The sequence below is a fragment of the Betta splendens genome, chromosome 19, assembly GCF_900634795.4.
Source record: "Betta splendens chromosome 19, fBetSpl5.4, whole genome shotgun sequence".
Classification (NCBI taxonomy): domain Eukaryota; kingdom Metazoa; phylum Chordata; class Actinopteri; order Anabantiformes; family Osphronemidae; genus Betta; species Betta splendens.
This window is the reverse complement of record NC_040898.2, coordinates 7,344,537-7,364,214: the sequence shown is the minus strand read 5'-3', so window position 1 is coordinate 7,364,214 and position 19,678 is coordinate 7,344,537. Positions and strand designations below refer to the sequence as shown.

Sequence of the window (19,678 nt, the reverse complement as noted above, 5' to 3'; positions counted from 1 at the left end):
GCATTTCTTCTCTTTGTGCTGCCTGAAATAATTCTCATAATGTTGCATCAAAGTGCAATTATACACGAAAACTCCATATACACAATATTTTATTGTAGCAGATGTTTTCACTGTATAAACCAATCTGTGACCAAACTATCCACCACCATTATTCTGCCCAATCAGAAATAACTTCAGCCATGTCAGTTTAATCAAATCTCTTTTAATTGAGTGTACACGTTAGATGCGTTAATTGTCGCGCATTTAAATGCCTGACACCCATCCGACCACGGGGTGCTGAACCTGGACGAGGGCTGAACTCCAGTAACCTCGTTCAACCATCCTTTTTATTTTTTTGGGCGCCTGGACGGGCGCGTTCAACGAATTGCTCCATCACTGGCTGGATCGCGGAGCCCTGCCTCTTTTCTCATTGGACTGCGCCGCCAAGCCAAGCTGTCAGCCCATGTGGCGTGGCCTCTCACAATGTGGTACATTTACATTCATCGGAGAAAAAACGACGCGCTGCGGGAGCGAGGCTGACGTTGGTCTCACGGACGAGGAAGCGACAGAGCCAGCAGTTCCTCTGTGCAGTCACGCTGAGGATTACGGCGGCAGCAAAGGGACGTTCACAGCGCACTACTGTACACGCCGCACGAGCGCCGAGAGCCACGAAGCAAGCAGCTGCTGAAAGTTTGAATTTTCAAGGGACCTCGAACCGGCTTGGACGACGCACATACAGTAGGTCTTTATTTTAAGGCGAACGGTTGTTAAAGAAGGAGGCAGCGTGGAAGTAAATTAAAACATCCAACTCGATCTTTGGTGCTTTTATTTTTTTAAAAAGATTAAAAAAGCGACTGAAGTTAATTTGTAAATGGAACGGTTTTATCCTCGCTTCATCCTATGCTTTATGATGGTGATATATACATACACATACATCGCTAAAAGTGTAAAGTGCTCATTGATGACCACTTTATTTATTGGACTTTAGGCTCTAACTGCCGCTGATGCCAGTGGATCCACCGCTGCGCATGTCAGTCGCCTCTCGCCGTAGCAGTGCTGGACATCTGCCCGCATCTCGCTCAGATTAAGCTCGTGCATCAGCCGAACGTGACTGTTAACCATAATCCGTGCAGTGGCAAACTGGCTTATCCAACTGCGGCTGTAGTAGGCTGCGTGCTGGAACACGCAGGGGAGCACCGGCAGTGGCTTATTATACCAACAATAATAATCACGGAGATGCGCTGCTGTCAGGTTCAACACTGGTGATTTCCATCCAGGTGTTTTATAAAAATGAGTAGAAGTCTGCTGTTGAAACCACCAGCCTTCCTAGGCCCTAACTATACAAAGTTGCATACACAGTAAAAAGTGTAAAGAACCTGGCAGGAATCATCAATCATCATCATTGAGGTCAGAATAGAACACAGATTTCTTAGGTTAACGAGGACAAATACAGTTAAGCATCCAAATACCTGTAATCAAGCGGCTCTGAGTCAAAAAACTGCACGAATACCAGGTTCAAATCAAAAATCCATCACCATGACAGTGCAATATTAGAATCACTACTCTGAAAACCACCTCTGGGTCTCCAGAGGCCCCCCTGACATGCCTGCTTTTCACAGGATGCTACAATATTTACAGCAGATATTTCAACAGTGCTGAGAACCAGTGGAACGGCTCTGCTCGTCTGGAGGATCTGTTGGGTAACTACTGGTAGAAGGAGAGCAGTGTAGAGTTACATGCCGTTGTTCCCTTCTCACCCATATTATAGAGGGTGGTACAGTATGTGGACACACTGAGCATTGACCGGTGCTGCTCTTGTATTCTTCATTATTCTAAGCCTGACATTGTTGTGCGTTGGGATGACTTGTTATTCTCCTGTCCTCCTGTGGATTTGGATCAGGTAGCTGTAACCTGCTGCAGTCGGTCTAATCCCTGGCCAGCTATGGAGAGGCTCAGCGTGCCCTGCGTTTCTCTGGGTTTACTCTGTACCTCCTATTTAAATCAAACATTTACACTTCCCTCGCTACTCCATATATTAGTGTGATCATGCGAAGTGGACCTGTTTGTCAACTTGCCGCTACAGTAGGCCTCGCTCATATACCTGATGGTATAACATCAGAGCATTGGAATGAGGTATGACAAATGCCGAAACTGTAGCAAACTGCCTATCCCATTTTTTCACCATCTGTAAACCTTAGTACACAACATATTTATACAAATATCAGATTTAGGCGTTTGTTTGTAATGTTAATATGTACTGGCAGTATGTGAGGGGGCTGTTACCATTGTCTCATGTCTCCTAACAAATAAATATGTTATGAGGCCTGGAGTGAGGGGACGATGTCCCGATTGGAGCTCCACGGTGAGATGCTGGCACGATTTCCTTTAGGACGGCTCTGTGTGAGCCCTGCTGCCGTTAAAGGCCTGCTATAGAGCCCAGGAACAAAGACCGGGGCGCACGTGTACATGCTAGGCGTGGACACACTCACGCAGACACAACCGGCAGGCGACATTGTCTGCTGTTAATGCTCCTTCATGCGTGCTCGGGAAGGGACTCCTAATTTCCAAACCCGTCAGTCATCCCCGGCAGTAACAGTATCAACAGTGTTTGTTGATACTGAATAGAAGTCATTGCATATTAAAATTATAGTTCTTTAAAAAAAAATCATACATTATTGGCTTATTGTTGACCCCTTTACTCGCTGATTTGCAGCAACTCAGCATGGAGGATATCGTCGTGGCAGGGATGTCGGGCCGTTTGCCTGAATCCGACAACCTGGAGGAATTCTGGGAAAACCTCATCAACGGTGTGGACATGGTGACGGAGGACAACCGGCGGTGGACGCCAGGTGAGACGACACATTACGCTGGGTTAGAAAGGGTCTTCTGTGAAGACCGCAGCCATGAATCTCACACTTGATCTAGAGATGTCTGGGTCATGGTCAGTATCTTCAGATTCAGATTATTTCAGATGTTCCTTTTATTTTGATTTTTATCCTGGGAAGTTATTAAAGTTCTACATGGGAGAATGTAAAGTACCTGCCTTTGCTGGCATTTTTTCTAGTTCTTCACATTAGTCTGGTTTAAAAACCGTCAAGGTATTATAATTTTGAGTGTTGATAGCCTCTTATCACTTAATGATATGATAATGTCTTATCAAGTTGTAAACATTTATGATCTGTGATTTATTTTATGACCACTGTAACATCACCTTTCAATACGTCAATTATCCTGATTTTAAGTCAGGCATTTTTTTTAATTCTCTAACTTCCAGTGCAGCCTACAAGTCAAGAGAGAGTGAGTCTTAGTCTTCCTCTTTCTCAACTGTGTCTTGGCTGAAAGTTTTTTTTACTGTCTGTAATTAAAAGACCCTTTGTTCACATGGTAACCACCCCGGGCACTTACTTATGTGCACTGAAGGGGATTGAACTGGGCCAGGTGACCACACACCAGGCATTGAGAGCGTAGAGGGGATTTGAATCGGAGCAGAAGTAGGAGGGTTGTAAGTGTGCCATGCTGGGAGTAACAAGTAGTTGTTCATTCCCACTGCACTTGAACTACTGTATGCCAAGCACAAAGGCTCAATTCCTCGCTTCTGTTTCCGTGTTCTCCATTGGTGCTGTGTTCTAGGTCTGCATGGTCTTCCAAAGAGAAACGGTAAACTGAAGGACATCAGCCACTTTGATGCAGCATTCTTCGGCGTCCACCCAAAACAGGCCCACACTATGGACCCCCAGCTACGTCTCATGCTGGAAGTGGCCTATGAAGCCATTCTAGATGGAGGTGAGGAAAACAACAAGCTGAGGGTGGATAGAAATGAGGAAGGGGGTGATGTGAGTAACTGTGGATACAGCTAGAGGCCTGATGAGCTCGCTGTTGTTGTGATGCAGGGCTGAACCCAGCCACGCTGCGCGGCACTAAGACGGGCGTCTACATCGGGGTGAGCGGCTCAGAGGCCGGTGAGGCTTTCAGCAGAGACCCAGAGGAGCTACTGGGCTACAGCATGACTGGCTGCCAGCGCGCCATGCTGGCCAACAGACTCTCCTATTTCTTTGACTTCAGTGGTAGGCATTCCAGTTCAATCAGAGCTGGAAACAGCTTTGACCTAGTAACTCAGTAGCTAGTCCTTCCTGTAGATGTGTTGCTAGTCTGAATCCGCGGTGTGCCCCTGCAGGCCCCAGCACAGCTATCGACACGGCCTGCTCGTCCAGCTTGCTGGCTCTAGAAAACGCCTTCCATGCCATTCGCCAGGGCCACTGCGAGGCCGCCCTCGTCGGGGGAGTCAACCTGCTGCTCAAGCCAAACACCTCGGTGCAGTTCATGAAGCTGGGCATGCTCAGTCCAGAGGGGACCTGCAAGTCCTTCGACTCATCGGGTAAACCATAGTCTGCATATTGTGTGTTATTATCCCAGCGACCCAAAGTTGGAGCTTTTAAAGATTATCTCATATTGGATGATGTTTGTGGTGTCCAGGAAATGGATACTGCCGTTCCGAGGCCGCAGTGGCCGTGCTGCTGACCAAGAGAACCATGGCCAGAAGGGTGTACGCCACAGTGGTCAACGCTGGCAACAACACAGATGGATACAAAGAGCAAGGTCAAGAGACTAGCACAAGACTAGCCCCTTGGGCCCTGGGGCTGTTTACTGAGGGTTTTCTGAAAGATAGCATACCTATGTTTAAATGAATATATCTCCACAGTTCGACTGCAAATAGTGTCATAATGTAGGGGACACTTGTGAGATGTGATAAGAGGTGTACAATTAGTGCTACTGTTACTAAAATGTCATATTTGAAGTTAAATACCACTTCATGGAAGTAAAAGGGCTCTTTTGGTTCCGACAGGTGTAACATTTCCTTCAGGGGAGATGCAGCAGCGCTTGGTGCGTTCTCTCTATGAAGAAGCCAACATAACTCCTGACCAAGTGGAGTACATCGAAGCCCACGGCACCGGAACCAAGGTCGGTACATTGAACACAAAGCAGAACCCGCTGTGGGCTCAGCACCCCTCACCCACGCTCAGCAGAACTTCTGCTCTTCGTGCAGGTTGGAGACCCGCAGGAAGTGAACGGAATCGTCAGCGTGTTCTGCACGTCAAGGAAGGAGCCTCTGCTCATTGGCTCCACCAAGTCCAACATGGGCCACCCAGAGCCGGCCTCTGGTCTGGCTGCCATGGCGAAGGTGAGCACGACGCTCCGGTTCGTCAATTACCCGTGTCAAAGTTCAAAAAGAAGTCTCACTGTGTCTTTGTTTTCATCTAGGTCTTGCTTTCTTTGGAGCGAGGTGTCTGGGCTCCCAACCTCCACTTCAGCAGTCCTAACCCTGACATCCCAGCGCTCACCGACGGCCGGGTCCAAGTCGTCGACAAGCCCGTTCCCGTCAAAGGCGGCATCGTAGGCGTCAACTCTTTCGGCTTCGGGGGCTCAAACGTCCACGTCATTCTACGTCCAGCTAAGAAGGCCGCAGACATGATCTCACCTCCGAGGACGGCCCCCAGGCTGCTCCAGGCCTGCGGTCGCACGGAGGCCGCTGTGGGTGCTCTCCTCCAGAGGGGAAAGGAGCACGCCGGCGACGACGGCTTTCTGTCTCTGCTGAACGAGGTGGCGGGGGCCCCCGTCGGCAACATGCCCTACCGAGGCTACGCGCTGGTCGGCTCGCAGGGCGACACCACGGAGGTGCAGCAGGTGCAGGCGTCTGCTAGGCCGCTGTGGTATGTCTGCTCAGGTATGTGAGAAGCAAGAGGTAATTTTATGGTTTAGATTTCATGGGCTTGCTGGTGAGATTAATTGTTGGGTTTTTACAGGTATGGGCACACAGTGGGCTGGCATGGGTCGCAGCCTCATGCAGCTGCCAGACTTCAGAGCGTCCATCCTGCGGTCGGACGCAGCCCTGAAGGAAACGGGGCTCGTGGTGTCTCGGCTGCTCATGGAGGCCGGGGACGCAACCTTTGAAGACACTGTTCACGCCTTCGTCGGCCTCGCCGCCATACAGGTAGAGTGGAGGCGTCAAGCTGGACATGGAAGGTTCAGATCTGAAAGGAACAGCGGTGACCGGCCCTATGTCCTTACAGATTGCCCAGATCGACCTGCTCAGTAAGATGGGCCTGCAGCCCGACGGCATTGTGGGGCATTCGGTGGGAGAGCTGGCCTGTGGCTACGCCGACGGCTCCCTCGGTCACAATGAGGCCATCCTTGCAGCCTACTGGAGAGGGCGCTGCATCAAGGAGGCCAAGCTTCCACCAGGAGGCATGGCTGCAGTTGGTAAGAGAGCAAAGGGCCGTTGCATACCCCTCCACATCCACTGACTGATCAGGCTAAATAATACTTTTATTTACCCTTTTCTCTCAAGGAAGTGATATTTAGTTCACACTCACAGACATTGCAGTCTTTGTCTTGTTCAGTCTGTAACAGTGTAATCTGAAACTTACTTCCTTACATCATTTACTTGCTTTTTTAAGTGTTCCTCAGGCAACGAGGTTAAAGGTTGTGCAACAACGTTGCAGCATGATGTCTAGAAACTTTGATTATTGCAGGGTCTTCTCAGTCTCCTCAGTTGCTCAAACACAGCGTCCGTGTCTCTTGGTGACAGAGAAGACACAGAAATCAAAGAGAAAAGCATTTGCTTTACTGCTGTTTCAGGGTTGACGTGGAAGGAGTGCATGGATCAGTGTCCCCAGGGAATAGTCCCAGCTTGTCACAATGCAGAGGATACTGTCACCATCTCTGGTCCTCAGGTCAAACATTCAACCACTCCTTATTACAACGCTAAACCTGCTTCATGTCGTTTCATTAGCTCAAATGGGGGTTGTGTACTCTTCTCATCAGGAAGCTATCAGTAAGTTTGTGGCTGAGCTGAAGGAGCAGGGAGTGTTTGCCAAGGAGGTGCGCAGCGCTGGGGTGGCTTTTCATTCCTACTACATGGCCTCCATCGCTCCAGTCTTGCTGGATGCTCTGAAGAAGGTATTATCTGTTACACGTGCTATTATAGCACATTTCTCTCTTCATGCTATTTGACACATATTGTACTTTTAACATTTAAAGTGCTGGATACTCTAGTCTATACACGTATATAAAATATGGGATCAAATGCTCTGTTTTCAGGTGATCAAGGAGCCTCGGCAGCGCTCGTCCCGCTGGGTGAGCACCAGCATCCCCCAGTCTCAGTGGGACTCTCCTCTGGCGCTGTACAGCTCGGCCGACTATCACGTCAACAACCTGGTGAGCCCCGTGCTTTTCCAGGAGGCGCTCAGTCTGGTCCCCGAAAATGCCGTGGTGGTGGAGATCGCGCCTCACGCTCTTCTGCAGGTACTCTCAACCCCATAAAGACGCTGTAGATCAACTGTTGTGCTTTTTAACATGTGGACCTCGTCCCGTGCATGTTGTTTTCTCAAACAGGCCATTCTGAAGCGTAGCCTGAAGCAAACGTGTTCGATTGTGCCCTTGATGAAGCGAGGCCATAACAACAACACAGAGTATTTCCTGTCCAACATCGGTAAAATCTACATGAACGGGTGAGTGATGGTCTCAGTCTCGCCATTGGGGTCCCGCTGTTAAAGCAGCCGTTGTTTACTAATGTCATCCTTTTTGTCTATGCATCTCTTTAGCATCAATGTGGATGCTAACAGCCTGTACCCAGCCGTGAAGTACCCTGTGCCCGTTGGGACCCCTCTGATCTCCTCCCTAGTGCAGTGGGACCATGCTCAGACCTGGGACGTCCCCAAGGTTGAGGATTTTTCTAGTTCAGGAGGATCCAATTCTGCAGCCATCTATAATATTGGTAATGGGAATCTGTGTTTTATAATTTATGAGACCACTTGGTGTGATTAGCGTCTAAAGGTTCTCTCCCCATTAACAGACATGAACCCAGAGTCTAAGGACTATTACCTTGCGGGACACTGCATTGATGGGCGCATCCTGTACCCAGCCACTGGTTACCTGGTGCTGGCCTGGCGTACGCTGATGAAGAGTTTGGGAGCCGTCATGGACGTCACCCCCGTAGCTTTCGAGGACATCACCATCCATAATGCCACCATCCTCCCAAAGTCTGGTGAGAGTCGACCAGTCGGGCTCTGAACAGCAATGCTGGAGGATTTGGAGGTCTTGTTGGACTGATGAGGGCTGATTTTCTAATTGTCTCTGCTCCTCTCAGGCTCCGTCCGCTTGGAGGTGCACTTCATGCCCTCTACCAGCAAATTTGAGGTGTCTGAAAATGGAAACCTGGCCGTCAGTGGTAGGTGGTTTTTATGCAAGCGCAAAACAGAAATAATCAAACCCATGACATGCTAATGTGCCCGTGATTTTCAGGGAGGGTGAGCATTCTGGAAGATGCAGCCCTTGATGCTTTCCGTAGCCAGATAAGCCATCAAGCTCCGTACAAAGATGGTGACGCCAAAGAGAAGCTGACGTCACACGACATCTACAAAGAGCTGCGGCTGCGTGGCTACGACTATGGCGGCGCCTTCAGAGGCATCTTGGAGTCCAACAATGAAGGTGTGAGCGATAGGTGCTGAAAATGAAACCCCCTTTTTCCTCTTGTCCCTTCATTTGCTGACTGGCCACTGTGATGCCCCCTGCAGGAGACAGTGGGAAGCTGCACTGGACAGGAAACTGGGTCACTTTCCTGGACACCATGCTGCAGATGCTTGTTGTTGGGCTGTCGGGCCGCAGCCTCCGTTTGCCGACGAGGATCCGCTCTGTGCGCATCGATCCGGTCGCCCATCTTGAGAAGGTGTTCAAGTACAGGGATGAGGAACAAGGTGTGTGTCCGTTTTGTGTCATTTGAAGCAGGCTGTGATTGCTGGCTGTGTCTATATAACTTTGGTCTCTTATTATTAGCCGTGGACGTGCGCGTGAGCCGCTGCCTCGACCACATAGTTGCGGGAGGAGCCCAGATCTGCGGCCTTCACGCTACTGTAGCGCCACGTCGACAGCAGCAGCAAAGTCCTCCCACGCTTGAGGAGTTCGTGTTTGTTCCCTATGTGGAGACAGAGTGCCTGACAGCTGATGGGAAGCTAGCACAGGAGCTGAGGCTCTGCAAAGGTAGAGATCAACCAGTTATTGTTGTAGTAAATCACTGCAGAGTTTCATTTTCTGTATTTGTTTCTCACTCTTTGTTTAATTCGCTCGTTGCAGGTTTAATATGCAAACTGCAGCAAAAGTTGGCCGTTCATGGCGTCAAGCTCTCCATCCCCGGCCTACAAGAGCAGTCCGAGGGCCCTCTCCCCAGCCAAGAGCCTTCAGAACCGGATCTGGTGCGCTTGCTGGCCCTGCTTTGCAGCCTGGAGCTAAACGGGAACCTTCAGTCTGAGCTGAAGCAGACGGTGGAGAGGGAGAGAGCGTGTCTACTGCAGGACGCGCTGCTGCACGGCCTGCTGGACCACTCAACCCTAAGACACTGCCTGGACACTGCCATGGAAAACAGCACACCGGGCAGAATCAAAGTGCTTGAAGTGAGACTCAAATAGAGAGGAACAGAAAAGAAGCACCTGCTTGGTGAGATCAGGCCTCATTTACCATCTTTATTTCTTCAATCCAGGCTCTTTCCAATGATGGCCAGCTCTTCACGCGTGTGGTACCCCTCCTCAACATCCAGCCCATGATGCACATAGACTACGTCGCCACGGCAACAGACCTGGATCTTCTAAACCCTCATCAGGCCACTCTAGAGGAGCTGGCAGTTGCATCTGCTCAGTGGGACCCCCTAATGGGCCCAGCTCCCGGGGGAGTGGTCGGCGGGGCAGACCTGGTGGTGTGTAACCATGCCTGGGGCCCTGTCAATATGGACCCTGCCGTGCTGGTGGCGAACCTGTCCTCTGGAACCAAACAAGGCGGGTTTGTGCTCCTCCACACCTTGCTAAAGGGAGACACGCTAGGAGAGACTGTTTCCTTCCTCTCCAGCACCACTCAGAGCAGCAGAGGTCTCCTCACACAGGTTAGTGGAATCCCCATTAAAGCACTACCACCCCCACCCCCCAAATCTTCAGCATGTTGCGAGGAGGAAGGAATCAATCATCATGGAAGTTAGGGATGATGTTTTATCCCTTTCCGCACTAGGCTGAGTGGGAGAAGGTGTTCTCTGAGGCGTCTCTCCGCCTTGTGGCTGTGAAGAAGTCCTTTTACGGCTCAGCACTCTTCCTTTGTCGCTCTCTGCCTCCGGGTAAACAACCCGTTTTCCTGCCTGTGGACAGCACCGACTACCAGTGGGTTGAGAAACTTAAAGTGGGTTCCACATCCTTCTGTTTGTGTCTAGCAGCATCTTAAATCACACGCTTTGAATGACTCAAAAAAGGAACAGAACGGTTCTCTGTGACATAGTATTTATAATAATTCTTACATTATTACACATTATCTGTGCGGCAGGTGATAATGGCTGAGTCCTCAGATTCTCCAGTGTGGCTGACTGCTTCAAAGCCCAACTGTGGCATTGTGGGAATGGTAAACTGTCTGCGGCAGGAGCCGGGTGGCAACCGAATACGGTAGAGACATACGTGCACCACGCTCTCACAATCAATAGAAAAGGCTGTTCCTCAGAGTAAGAATGTTCCTCCTATTTACTCTTTAACTCCTTCTGTCGCCAGCTGTGCGTTTGTGTCTAACCTAAACGAGTCATCAGCAGCACCAACCCTTCAGCCTGGACAGAAGTCCATGCAGTCGGTGCTGGAGGGGGATCTGGTTATGAACGTGTTCAGAGACGGACACTGGGGCTGCTTCAGACACCAGCTCATCAGTCACGGTGCCAAACTCGCAATGAACGACTTGTTCCGTTTCCTTTTAGACTGTGTAGAATACTATGATAATATGTTTTGTTATTGTCAGATCAAAATGAAGAACTGACAGAGCACGCTTACGTCAACGTGCTGACTCGGGGCGATCTGTCGTCCCTGCGGTGGATTGCCTCTCCGCTGCGTCACTACGTGGCCAGCGACCCCAACGTGCAGCTGTGTCGCGTGCACTACAGCTCTCTCAACTTCAGGGATATAATGCTGGCCACCGGCAAACTGCCACCAGATGCTATTCCAGGTGTGTGGAGGACTGTTGTTACAGCTGATGAGGCAAAAGATTTGATTAGATTTTTCATTCATTCGTCTTAATCTTTCCTGTCCGTCATGCACATAATAGGTAATCTAGCTCTGCAGCAATGCATGCTGGGTATGGAGTTTTCTGGTCACGATCAGACGGGTCGGCGCGTCATGGGGCTCCTACCTGCTAAAGGCCTGGCAACAAGCGTGGATGCAGACAAGCGATTTCTCTGGGATGTTCCCTCCAGCTGGTCAGTTTTAGGCTAAATCCTCTCGAAGTAACACTTGAAGTTGTTTGTGATGATTATTTCAAACGTATTTGCATTTGCATATTTGCTGTTTGGGGGCTATATGTGGGTCTGATCTGATCTGTCTGTGCAGGACCCTGGAGCAGGCGGCCTCCGTGCCCGTGGTCTATGCCACGGCCTACTACTCCCTGGTGGTGCGTGGCAGGCTGCGCCCTGGAGAGACGCTCCTCATTCACTCTGGGTCGGGGGGCGTGGGCCAGGCTGCCATCGCCATAGCGCTCAGCAGGAAATGCAAAGTCTTCACTACAGTCGGTCAGTATTTGATTCGCAAAACAGCCCAATACAGTGCTTCAGCATGTTTTTACGCAACATTATCATGACACAATTAGCTAATGAACATTTGGAAAATGCGCAGGTTCTGCAGAGAAGCGAGCCTACCTACAGGAGCGGTTCCCTCAGCTCTCAGCAGAGTCCTTCGCTAACTCCAGAGACACCTCTTTTGAGCAGCACATCTTGCTCCACACACAAGGCAAAGGTCTGTTCTCTCACTCTGTGCTTTTATTTTGAAAACCCATAAATACACCCTGTTCTCCGTGTAGCTTTGACCCATGCTTGTGTGTTTCAGGCGTGGACGTGGTGCTGAACTCCCTCGCTGAGGATAAACTACAGGCTAGCATCCGCTGCCTAGCCAGGCATGGGCGATTTTTGGAGATTGGCAAGTTCGACCTGTCCAACAACTCTCCCCTGGGTCAGTAGGGAGTCTCAGGCCTTCAGACTGCAAACTTCACACATACAAAACAAGATAAATTAAGAGAGTGCACAATGTGATGACACATATAATCCATAATAATATTATCATCTGCTGCTCTGATACACCAGGCATGGCTCTCTTCTTAAAGAACGTGGCTTTCCATGGCATCCTGCTAGATGCTCTCTTTGAAGAAGGCAACAAGGAGTGGGAGGACGTGTCCCAGCTGCTGAAGCAAGGCATTGTGGAGGGTGTAGTTCAACCTCTAAAGACCACAGTGTTTGGCAGAGACCAAGTGGAAGAAGCGTTCAGATACATGGCTCAGGGAAAGCACATTGGGAAGGTCATCCTGCAGGTCAGTTTTTTTTAAGTGTGTTCTTGTTTGGTGATTAAAAGACAAAGTGAGTAAATGTAACCATGTCGTCCACCTGCTTAGGTCTGTGAAGAGAAGAGGAGTGCATCCCCTTCGCCTCTTCCAGCCATCTGTCGTACTTTCTGTCCTGCCTCCCACTCGTACATCATCACTGGTGGACTAGGAGGCTTCGGTCTGGAGCTCGCTCAGTGGCTGATTGAGAGAGGAGCCCGCAAACTGGTGCTCACTTCCAGATCAGGCATCAGAAATGGTAACTCAGATTGTTTGTTAACTCAATGCAGTCACTGCTCAGAGCAGGGTAAAGGAGGGGTCTCCATCTGTTGCTAGGCTACCAGGCCAAACGAGTGCACGAGTGGCGGAGTCAAGGCGTGAATGTGCTGGTGTCGACCAATGACGTGAGCAGGCTGGAGGGAACAGAGAGGCTCATTGCAGAGGCCGGGACCCTGGGCCCAGTGGGTGGCGTCTTCCACCTGGCCATGGTATGACCCGCAAGCATCCAATCGCCTTTAACAACGATCAAAACAAGGCCTAAATGATTGATGTCATCATTACCAGGTGTTGAAAGACGGCATGTTGGAGAATCTGACCTCTCAGCATTTCCTGGACGTTAATAAGCCTAAATATGAGGGCACCCTGAATCTGGACAAGTAGGACACACAATTATTCATCTGCTGCTTTACCCATCGCCTTAAGCTCATTGTTGATCCACTTGCTTTCACTTCCTCTCCAGAGTTACGAGAGACTCGTGTCCGGACCTCAGCTACTTCGTGGCCTTCTCCTCTGTGAGCTGCGGCCGTGGCAACGCCGGCCAGAGCAACTACGGCTACGCCAACTCCGCCATGGAGCGCGTGTGTGAGAAGCGGCGCCACGACGGCCTGCCGGGCCTGGCCGTGCAGTGGGGGGCCATCGGGGACGTGGGCGTGGTCCTGGAGACCATGGGCGGGAACGACACGGTGATCGGGGGCACGCTGCCTCAGCGCATGGCGTCCTGCGTGGAGGTGCTGGACTTGTTCCTGTGCCAGCGGAGGCCGGTGATGTCCAGCTTTGTCCTGGCAGAGCGGACGGCGGTGAAGAGCGAGGCGGGGAGCCAGAGGGACTTGGTGGAGGCGGTGGCTAACATCCTGGGTAAGAGCCGAGCTACGCGTGAAGTAGCCAAGCGCCTCATTTGCTCGGGCCGCACTCGTAGCACTGTGTCTGTCCCTCTTAGGCGTGCGAGACGTGAACAGTTTGAACGCGGACGCCTCGCTGGCTGACCTGGGCCTGGACTCCTTGATGGGCGTGGAGGTTCGCCAGACTCTGGAGCGCGACTATGACATCGTCATGGCCATCAGGGAGATTCGCCAGCTCACCATCAACAAGTTACGTGAAATAGCCCACAACAAACCAGGACAATCAAAGGGTAAATTTATGAAGACATCCTTTTTGAAATGCTAAGAATTTGAATGTAAATTTTTATACATTTTACTAGGATTTTTATATATTTTTACGTTGCAAGCAGCTGCAGCTAGGGGTGTTGGCTCCGTGTTGGAGTCTGACCTGACTCAGCTATTAGTCAACCCTGATGATCCTACGGTGACGCCAATCAACAAGGTTCAAAGCCAGGAGAGGCCACTGTTCCTGGTCCATCCCATAGAGGGCTCCGTCAGTGCCTTCAAGACGCTGGCCTCCAAGCTCAGCGTGCCCTGCTACGGCCTGCAGTGCACTAAAGGTATTCAAGGACCTCACAAGAGCTGCAATTCTATTCCAGCAGGGTCTCGACTCCTCTCATCTTCATCTCTTCTCCTAAGATGCACCTCTGGACAGCATCCAGTCGCTGGCTGCCTACTATGTGAACTGCATCCGCCAGGTTCAGCCAGACGGCCCGTACCGAATCGCTGGCTACTCGTTTGGCGCCTGTGTGGCATTTGAAATGTGCTCTCAGCTGCAGACGCACAATTGTCCTGTGGAGGACCTGTTTCTGTTTGACGGGTCACACTCCTACGTAGCAGCGTACACACAGGTAGGAGAGGTGAACTCAGAGTCAAATCTAACATCTGCTGCTCTGTATCTAACTCAATCAAATATCTGAATATCTTCAGAGCTACAGAGCCAAGCTTACACCAGGGAACGAGTCCCAGGCTGAAACTGAAGCCTTGTGTGCCTTTATCCAGCAGTTCACAGGAATCGAGTACAACAAAGTTCGTATTATCTGAACATAAATGTCTCGATCAGCCTCGCTTTGCTTTAACGGCTGAATAAATTCCCCTCTTCTACTCTCCAGCTCCTGGAGACTCTTCTCCCACTGTCGGACCTGGAGGCCCGTGTGAAGGTGGCCGTGGACCTGATCACCTCCAGCCACAAGAATATCAGCCCGGACTTGCTGCACTTCGCAGCATCCACCTTCTACTACAAGCTAAAGGCGGCTGACGGCTACGTGCCCGCCACAAAATACCACGGCAACGTGGTACTACTGCGTGCAAAGACCAGCAGCGACTATGAACAAGCCCTAGGAGCTGACTACAAGCTCAGTGAGGTGAGACAGTTTTCATTTAAGGAGTCAAATCAATAGCAGATATTCATTTATTTCTAGCATTTTATCTCTTTTTACGTTCCATCATTCGTCATTTGAGTCCTGAATAATGATGGCATGTCTTTCTGCAGGTGTGCGATGGCAAGGTTTGGGTGCACGTCATTGAGGGGGACCACCGCACCTTCCTGCAGGGACAGGGAGTGGAGTCCATCGGTAACATCATTGTCAGTTCGCTGGCAGAACAGCGCATGGCAGCAAGAGACGGCTAGAGCCCGTCCCAGCTACACGGACCACGTTCACATTCCAAACACAGGTCTCTGCTTCGCATTAGTTTAGGTTGTAGTGTAGTTCACACAGTGAGTACAAACGGTCCCTAATGTAGGAAACGCACCTTATTCCTGCTGTTTGCACCCTTTTTTAAATGTTAATGAAAGAAAGACTCTCCCTGACCTCATCAGAGGTTTTAGTATATTTTTGCACAGTATGAGTAGTTTCACTTGTTTTTCCATGGGTTATTTTCCAGCATGACTGAGTTACTGAGAGAATGAATATGCGCCTGCCATTAAAGAAACATTTACTGTGGGTGTATGACAGTGACATCCAGTGATGTCAATACCACATCCAAATGTTACTTGAGTCTGTGCACATGTGCAGATGTGCTGCCACAGTAAAATGACCTATGGCTTATTGTATTTGGAGGCATTGTATCTTTTTGTCAGAAATGACCTCTGCTTACTTGTTTCTGCATCTTCAGACAAAGCAGTTTGTTTTTCTTGTCTGCTTTGCCAAAAATTCCATATGGATTGGTAGGATTCCTGCTCCAAGGCTGCTTCCTCAGAGCTGTCGCTGACTCCCATGGACTCGCCTGGTTTCATGAGCAGCAGTCCACCTGATCTCTGATGCCTCTCTAGTCGGGTCTATGATGAGTCAGGTGACGTCAGGCAAACGTGGTGACTGACTGCAGTGAAAGGGAGAAGGAAGTGACAGCACTACTGTTGTAAGGCTACCACTATGTGTTGTAATGACTAATAAAGACCACTCACTATGACTGGTTGGTGTTTTTCTGCTTTCCTCTTTCTATATAAACACGTATCTCACTTCACATCCACCATTGGTTGGTTGCAAAGTCACTGTGCTTTAATAACAGTAACAGTGGTTGATGGACTAAATAAACTAAGGGAACAGATTGTGTTTTCATGCTTCATACGCTTTTATGACTACTTTGCTGATGTCACCTCATTAAGTTTAGTTTAGTTTCATAAATAAAGGTGTCAAAGCTCTGGTTTCCACCCACACTTTCACCCCTGGCCTACGCCTACTGCCATACTGCCTACTCAACATAATAAACGTCTACACAGACCTGGGCAGTTTTACATTTGGCATTTAGTCAGGTAATGTTTAACTTATAAATATATACACAAAAGATGCTGCATTAATATAAACATGGTCCATATTCACAAAATGGAACAATACAACTTTGTACTTCAAATTGGTTTATGGTGTGTTTTATGTTATTTACGACATATTGTAAAAACCTAGTTTTGAAGTGTGCAAATCAAATGTTTCTGCAGGAAGGGGAGAGAGGAACAGATGCAATCACTAAAGGGGAAGCACTAGTTTATAACTTAACCATTCACTTATCTACAAATGCAACTTGATAAGCCCTTGTCATGAAGGAATCATGATAACTAGGTGTCTCAACAAGTAGCAGCAAGTTTTACTGTTTTAAGGTTCAATACAGAGTCGTCTTTGTGACTATTTCAGACGGTATGGCTCAGTTAGTAGCTATAAATGTGATGGATGGATTCATGTCTGTGGGACGTTGAGGCAGAGTCTCTGGTCATATAGTGTCAGTGCTGCCAGCAGAGGGCGCCCCATGTCTGACTCCAGTTGTAGAGCTGTAGCTGACAGAGGCATGGAGATGCAGGGATCCTGCAGCTCAGGGGCCCGTTTCAAGAAGGTGGTTTTGTGGAAACTCTGAGTTTGTTAACCCCGAAATAAGGAAAACTCGGAGTTTTCGGTTTCAGAAAGCGGAGTTACTTAAACCCGTAAAGCGGGGTAAGTTTAAGCCCGTTTCAAGAAGCGAGGTAATCGAAACTCAGAGTCAGTTACTATGGCAACTTACTGTGAACCTAACCTGGTCGCGAGCAGGTTTTATTCGGGAAACCCAGAGTTTCCTTCGGTCTCCGCCCCTTTTTAAAGTGAACACTGTTTAAATGCCTCATTTAATCTTTCAGTACATTCATAGATTTCACCTGTTTCCTTCGCGCAGAGACCAAAATGTCCGTTTCTAGAGGATCCTGTAAATGAGGACGCTGTGTTAATTCACACGGCATTGAATTACCGCCGCGAGAGGATTTTGACGCCATGAGTTAATTTTCTGTCATATCGCCGTGCATATTTATTTTAGCGGTACCGTTTTTATCGAGACTCCATACATATATTAATAATCTTATTCACCCATACGTCAAACACATCACCCATCGTGGCCGTGCTTTTACATCAGAACAGATTCTTTGTGTTGCTTTACGTTTTTTTTTTTGCAAACGGTAGTTTTCTTTATAACATTGGAGATGCTGAGCACATTAGTGAAGCCACTGTATGTAGAAAAGTTCGACCTCAAGCGCTTTCCTTGACACAAACTCATTAAAGCAATTAAAGAGGACTTTCACAGGATTGCAGGTATGTGGTAATTAATTTGTTTCATTGAGGCTAATCTGAAAAATGATCAGTTAATAATATCTTGCTGTGACCTAAAATAAACTAATAAATGTGCAGGTACACTGATTACTCTTTCTAATGGTCACTGTAACTGACGTATCATTGTTTACACCACCAAGATCATATGTGATGTTGCACATATCATAAACGTGAACTCATGAATATATAGTGAGTCAACCCTAAATAACAGCCTGCACTGTGGTAAGTACATGTATGTCCTATACACTTATTTCAATGCATGCACTACACACTCACAGGAGCACTTCTATGCAGCACTAAAGTAATGAGAACTTTCTTCTAGGAGAGATTGACAGCTTTCTGCTGGAGATAGGGGTTACCCATGAAGGCCCACACTACTGACCCCTCCCCCAGAACCTGAAGCAGGCCGCCAGCAGCGCTTTAATGTGGCCCTGCAGAACAAGAGCCCGGGTGGAAGTGACCATAGGCCTGTTGAAAGCATGTCTGCAGTGCCTACGTCACCTCAGGGAAACACCTGAGAGGCCTGTGACATTAATGTGACATGTGTTGTTCTCCACATTATTGCAATAATTAGAGGGGAGCAACCCCCTGCCCTACAAATACAAGACCCTGAGGAGACTCCTTCCATCACGATAATCTGCAGAGTGGATGGACAGTCAGAGATGTGATTTGCCGTAATGTCTTAATCAACCACCACCACCAATAAAAGAAACTGAATAAATGCAAATCATAATTTATTTGGTTTTCTTCATTTCCTACAAATACAAAGGCAATTGTTAGATTTTATGATTCTTCCAATAATTCATACAATTCACCTTTAACTATACACTCAGCTCCAGCTTGTGTTTGGGAATTTAAATTTCTAGATCTGTCTTTTCAATCTTGTGGTACAAGTATAATATTTCCTTGAGATTTAGTTTATACAACTCTGTAACCGTTAACTTAAAATAGAGTAGATTTATAGCTACAAGACATAGTTCCTCATTACTCTTACAGAATTGATTGGGTTTTTTGTTGGTCAGATTCTGACCAACTTATATGATTGACGTATCATATCCATTTCCGGACGTCTTTTGTTGTCCTGTTGCCATGGTGACTCGTAATATCTTCACTCCATTGATCAGGGCTTTGTATCGTCGCGGTGCACGCGCTTAACTCTAAGTCAGTAAAGTCAGAGTTGCTTAAACCAACTCTTTCCAGCTGTTCTGAAACCGAAAACTCCAGGTTTGCAAACTTAGAGTAAATCAACTCAGAGTTTAGTTTAAACTCAGAGTTTGTTAAACCTCCTTCTTGAAACGGGCCCCAGGACTCCAGGTTTGACATCAAAGACCATGGCTACACTTCGTGTGAGACTAAGACTGATCATAGTTTTCATTTTAAAGAATATTGGACTTCAATGTCTCAGTAAGGTCTCTGTAAATTTTCTTCCCATAAAACCCTGTAGATCGTCCACACTGCCCCTGTCAATATGTGGCTCTCACTCCCCATCAGCAAACGCTGTGTTTTCTGGGTGTGTCGCAAGCGTAGTTGCTCGCCACACCTCTGTGCGGAAGCGCACACCTTTTTTGTTGTTTTTTCATGAATACGAGCCACCGCACGGTTAGGATAGAATAGGTGGCAGTAGTGCGACATTGAGAATGCAATCCACCGCAAACCTCCACAGAAGAAGACCCACTATAGGACTGCACGACAATAGCCAGCCAACCATACGTCTATGATCCCGAATCTGACCCTGAAGCTGAAGAGGAAGCTGTTGAAGTCACCACATTTCGTCTGATGCAAGATGTGTCTCATTTGTAATGTCGCAATTACTTCAATTTAATTAGTGGGAGAGCTGAACAGCTCTCACACTATTGATATCTTCGCTCTTTATTTTTCCTCTTCTTATTAGTGGGAGAGCTGAACAGCTCTCACACTATTGATATCTTCGCTCTTTATTTTTCTTCTTCCTATTATTTCGCCCCCGTTTTTCGGTCGCTTTCATCGTCTCAACGCTTCGTCATAGAATCGCCGTTCAACTTTCTAAACGTGTGTCGTCTTCAGGAGATGGGGGCTATTACTTTTCACGTTTTCAGCTTTTCAACTTTTAACGTTTTTCATCATTTT

The 19,678-nt window shown here is 48.4% G+C and overlaps 1 protein-coding gene across 1 annotated transcript; it reads left to right on the top strand.

Moving 5' to 3' along the window:
• The first annotated feature begins 412 nt into the window (after positions 1 to 412).
• Positions 413 to 15,920, top strand: fasn (fatty acid synthase). The gene is made up of 42 exons (XM_029134436.3): positions 413 to 717; positions 2,693 to 2,828; positions 3,610 to 3,762; positions 3,870 to 4,043; positions 4,154 to 4,354; positions 4,453 to 4,575; positions 4,823 to 4,938; positions 5,024 to 5,158; positions 5,239 to 5,701; positions 5,781 to 5,968; positions 6,048 to 6,237; positions 6,616 to 6,710; positions 6,802 to 6,936; positions 7,078 to 7,281; positions 7,372 to 7,487; positions 7,581 to 7,753; positions 7,832 to 8,023; positions 8,126 to 8,206; positions 8,281 to 8,466; positions 8,553 to 8,732; positions 8,812 to 9,015; positions 9,109 to 9,425; positions 9,512 to 9,907; positions 10,030 to 10,194; positions 10,336 to 10,451; positions 10,554 to 10,708; positions 10,792 to 10,995; positions 11,095 to 11,245; positions 11,376 to 11,554; positions 11,658 to 11,777; positions 11,868 to 11,990; positions 12,122 to 12,345; positions 12,427 to 12,613; positions 12,691 to 12,842; positions 12,919 to 13,010; positions 13,094 to 13,488; positions 13,571 to 13,762; positions 13,859 to 14,071; positions 14,151 to 14,362; positions 14,442 to 14,540; positions 14,624 to 14,875; positions 15,004 to 15,920. The coding sequence occupies exons 2-42, from the start codon at positions 2,702 to 2,704 to the stop codon at positions 15,139 to 15,141; spliced, it is 7,518 nt and encodes a 2,505-aa protein (XP_028990269.1). The 5' UTR covers positions 413 to 717; positions 2,693 to 2,701; the 3' UTR covers positions 15,142 to 15,920.
• The last annotated feature ends 3,758 nt before the right edge of the window (positions 15,921 to 19,678 follow it).

Coding starts and splice junctions, on each gene's coding strand:
- fasn (XM_029134436.3), top strand. CDS start 2,702: ATGGAGGATATCGTCGTGGCAGGGATGTCGGGCCGTTTGCCTGAATCC. Junction 8,207..8,280: donor TGGAAACCTGGCCGTCAGTG/GTAGGTGGTTTT, acceptor CGTGATTTTCAG/GGAGGGTGAGCATTCTGGAA. Junction 10,452..10,553: donor CCGGGTGGCAACCGAATACG/GTAGAGACATAC, acceptor TTCTGTCGCCAG/CTGTGCGTTTGTGTCTAACC.